Below are 3,151 nucleotides of genomic sequence, written 5' to 3'. Positions count from 1 at the left end.
TTGTTAACATTCGGCTGGGCGGAACTCATTCAAAGTGAATAGCCGCTAGCCAATTGGAAGCGAGGAAATTAAGGTGACAACCAATTAAATTCCAGCTATTTTTTCCTCGGGATTTTAGGTGCTTAAAAGAGACTTTCACACGCAGACTATTTACAAATATTGCACTTTATTGTGTACTTCTTTATTTGAATTACAATCTTCGTCAAAATAAGACAATAAAATATATTTTGATAAATAAACTTCTTTAGAAATTGTTTAAATTTTCGCATCCATTTGTTTTCAGTTTTCATAAATGCTTCGTAAAACAATTCAAAACTAGTTTATTAATTTAAATTTTTGGTCAAAAATATTTGTTATTGATAGGAAGAAATAATGGCTGTATCAAATTTTTCAAAGGAAAAATCTTCACCTATAAAATTTTCATTGGAGCGAATTTTATCTAAAGATTCCGAATTAACACAAACGTCTGAGACTTTCCCCGACAAGAAAACTTTCTCGGCAATTAGCCCTGAAAAAAATTCGGGTTTACTACCGTCTGCTTCGAATTCTACATCTCTTTTTGCAGAACAATTACGTCATATTGATGAAAAATCTTCAAAAATTGTTGAAAAATCAAAGCCTTCTCCAATTCAGAGTAAATTGCCCAATTTTACAGATTTCTCTTCAAAAAATACCCTCATAAACGTAAACAACAACAATGGAGAACTTTTCAAAGAAATGGGATTTGGGTTCCCATCAGCTAAGCCAAATAACAACTTAGATAATTACAACAATTTAATTAGTTTGAATTTGTTACAAGCTCAAATTTTGAATAACCAAAAAGCGGCTGCCTCCGCAGCTACTTTGTCAAAAAGCCCATTTTTATCAGGATCAAATTCCCAACAACCTTTTGTAAATAGCCCATTTTTGCAACAACCAACTGGTAATATTCTGGCTAACTACGCTCAAATCCATCAATACAACAACCAGTTGAAGATGATGCAGAATTTGATGCTCCAGCGAAACCTTCAGCAAAGCTTGACAACCGCTCAAAATGCTTTCAAATTCAAAGCAGAACATTTCAATTTCAACCAAGAGTACTTGAAATTTCCAACCACAGACCTAAATTATAACTATCCCTTAATAGCGACCAACCCTGAAAAGATTCTGAGCAATTCGAAAAAACGACCATTCGGCTCATCATCTACAATTCCTGCGGACGTTGGCAAGCACGGCTTCGATGAACATGTCGAAAGCTCTCAGTTTGGTTCTCAATCCACAGCTGTCGGGTTTGCGAGTGGAAAACGGAAGTTTCCCAAAATGTCACCCAAAAGTGGGAACGGGGGGAATTCTTCAGCAGCTGGTCGTTTTTTGCAGGAGATTTTTGGTGAGATTTGACTATAAACTTCAAATTATTGTTTTTTTTTGTTTTTTTTTGCGAATCGATTGAATCAGCAACTATGTTGTTAAATTTAGGACATTTGGATAAAGATCTTGTTTCTGAGAATTATCCTAGATTGGGTTTCAAAGGTGATCCTGTAAGATCTTGCATGACCTTTCAAACTAAGTTGTGCTATCGAAACCAAGTTATGATTTCATGGTTGACGATAAATTTGAAAGCAGTGATTTAGTTTTCTAGGTGAAGCAAACTTTTGATAGATTTTTCAGACATGCAACATCTTCATTTTCTTGACAAAACTTGGTACTTTATTGTAAATCTCAAAAGGCCTTGAAAGGACCATTAAAAATCACTTAAATTCTTGAAACACATGCAAATATGGTGCACTTTTTGTATATATATTGAAGTCTTGTTACCACGAATATATTATCAAGATCTTATTAAGATTTTCAAATTTCGTTTCACTTGGTACATCCAGCCAGAGTTTATGTAATTACTCAAACCAATTGTAAATTAATAGAATCTATTAGAGTTTTTTAAATAATTTATTCAGAAAAACGTATTTTTTTAGCGGACAGCGGGATTGAAGTCACACCTTCAGACTATCCCAACAACCATTCCTCCCATTTGCGCCCAAATAACCCAGGCAGTAACAACAACAGTAACCATAGCAACGAGTTCAAACATTCAGACACCCGAACACACAACCCGCTAATGCCAACGGACGATCTGATTGGTTACCGAGAAGATGAGGTCATCCGAATGGAATCGTTGATGACACCCGAGGCAGTCGAGAAGCTGTCAAAAATTCCCAACATTATCGGGGACTATATTTGCCAGCTGTGCAAAATAAAATATAAAGACGCTTTCCAATTAGCACAGCATAAATGCTCCAATATAATGCAAGTTGAGTACAAATGTCCCGAATGTTCCAAAAAATTTAATTGCCCGGCTAATCTGGCGTCTCACAGACGCTGGCATAAGCCCAAATTCCAGCCGAGGTCTCTTACGAATGACAAAATTTCCCCTTTAGCGATTGAGGCACCCAAACTGACAAACACAAACAAACAACAACAACTAGAAAGTTCACCGATATCTGCTCAGAACACAACAATAGACCCTCCGATTAATCTTCCCTGTAAAAAGTGTGAAAAGACGTTCAAAAAACAATCACATCTCGAAAAGCATGAGCAAATTTGCGGAAAACCAGATATGAGCTCCCCAATTATTTCCACAAATTTCGCTGATTTTGCGTCTAAAAATTTGTCGAGTATCAGCCCCATAGCGCAAGCCAATAATTCCCCCATAATTTCGCCCTTGGATGGGCTTTTGAAAATTGTCGACGGGGCAAGGCCCGCTTTGCCAGTGTGTGAAACCCCTATTCGCAATTTTTACCCAAATTTAGCGCAGATTGGGTTTTTCCAGCACCAACTGATGTCAAAGGCACAAAAAAACTTGTTCAACTAACTTGTATTTTCTTTAAAAATTTATAATGTTTTTGCTGTGCTCGGAAATGTATTCTTTTAATTTGTAATTTTGTAACCATAATTTTAATCAATATTTTATTTTCTATTTTATTTCATATTCACCAACGATTTATTCTATAGTATAGAAACATTTCAATGTGAGATACAGATACAAAAGTTTTACGTTTTTGGAAACGAATTTCGATTTAAATTTAAGGCAAAGAGTTCAGCAATACAAAATCGCTAACTTGTTCCTGTTTTCAACAGCCTAAGATTTATTTTTATATATGACAATTAACTTGGGGTC

General features: G+C 35.5%; 1 protein-coding gene across 1 annotated transcript; it reads left to right on the top strand.

The window, feature by feature from the left end:
- The first annotated feature begins 289 nt into the window (after positions 1-289).
- LOC142338223 (uncharacterized) lies at positions 290-2,950 on the top strand. Its single transcript, XM_075387881.1, has 2 exons — positions 290-1,366; positions 1,950-2,950. Exons 1-2 carry the CDS (start codon positions 373-375, stop codon positions 2,843-2,845), a joined length of 1,890 nt encoding a protein of 629 aa, XP_075243996.1. The 5' UTR covers positions 290-372; the 3' UTR covers positions 2,846-2,950.
- The last annotated feature ends 201 nt before the right edge of the window (positions 2,951-3,151 follow it).

The sequence above is a fragment of the Convolutriloba macropyga genome, chromosome 4 (genome assembly GCF_964194025.1).
Source record: "Convolutriloba macropyga chromosome 4, txConMacr16.3, whole genome shotgun sequence".
Taxonomy (NCBI): domain Eukaryota; kingdom Metazoa; phylum Xenacoelomorpha; order Acoela; family Convolutidae; genus Convolutriloba; species Convolutriloba macropyga.
The sequence above is the reverse complement of the archived record's forward strand: the minus strand, read 5'-3'. Positions and strand labels throughout refer to the sequence as shown.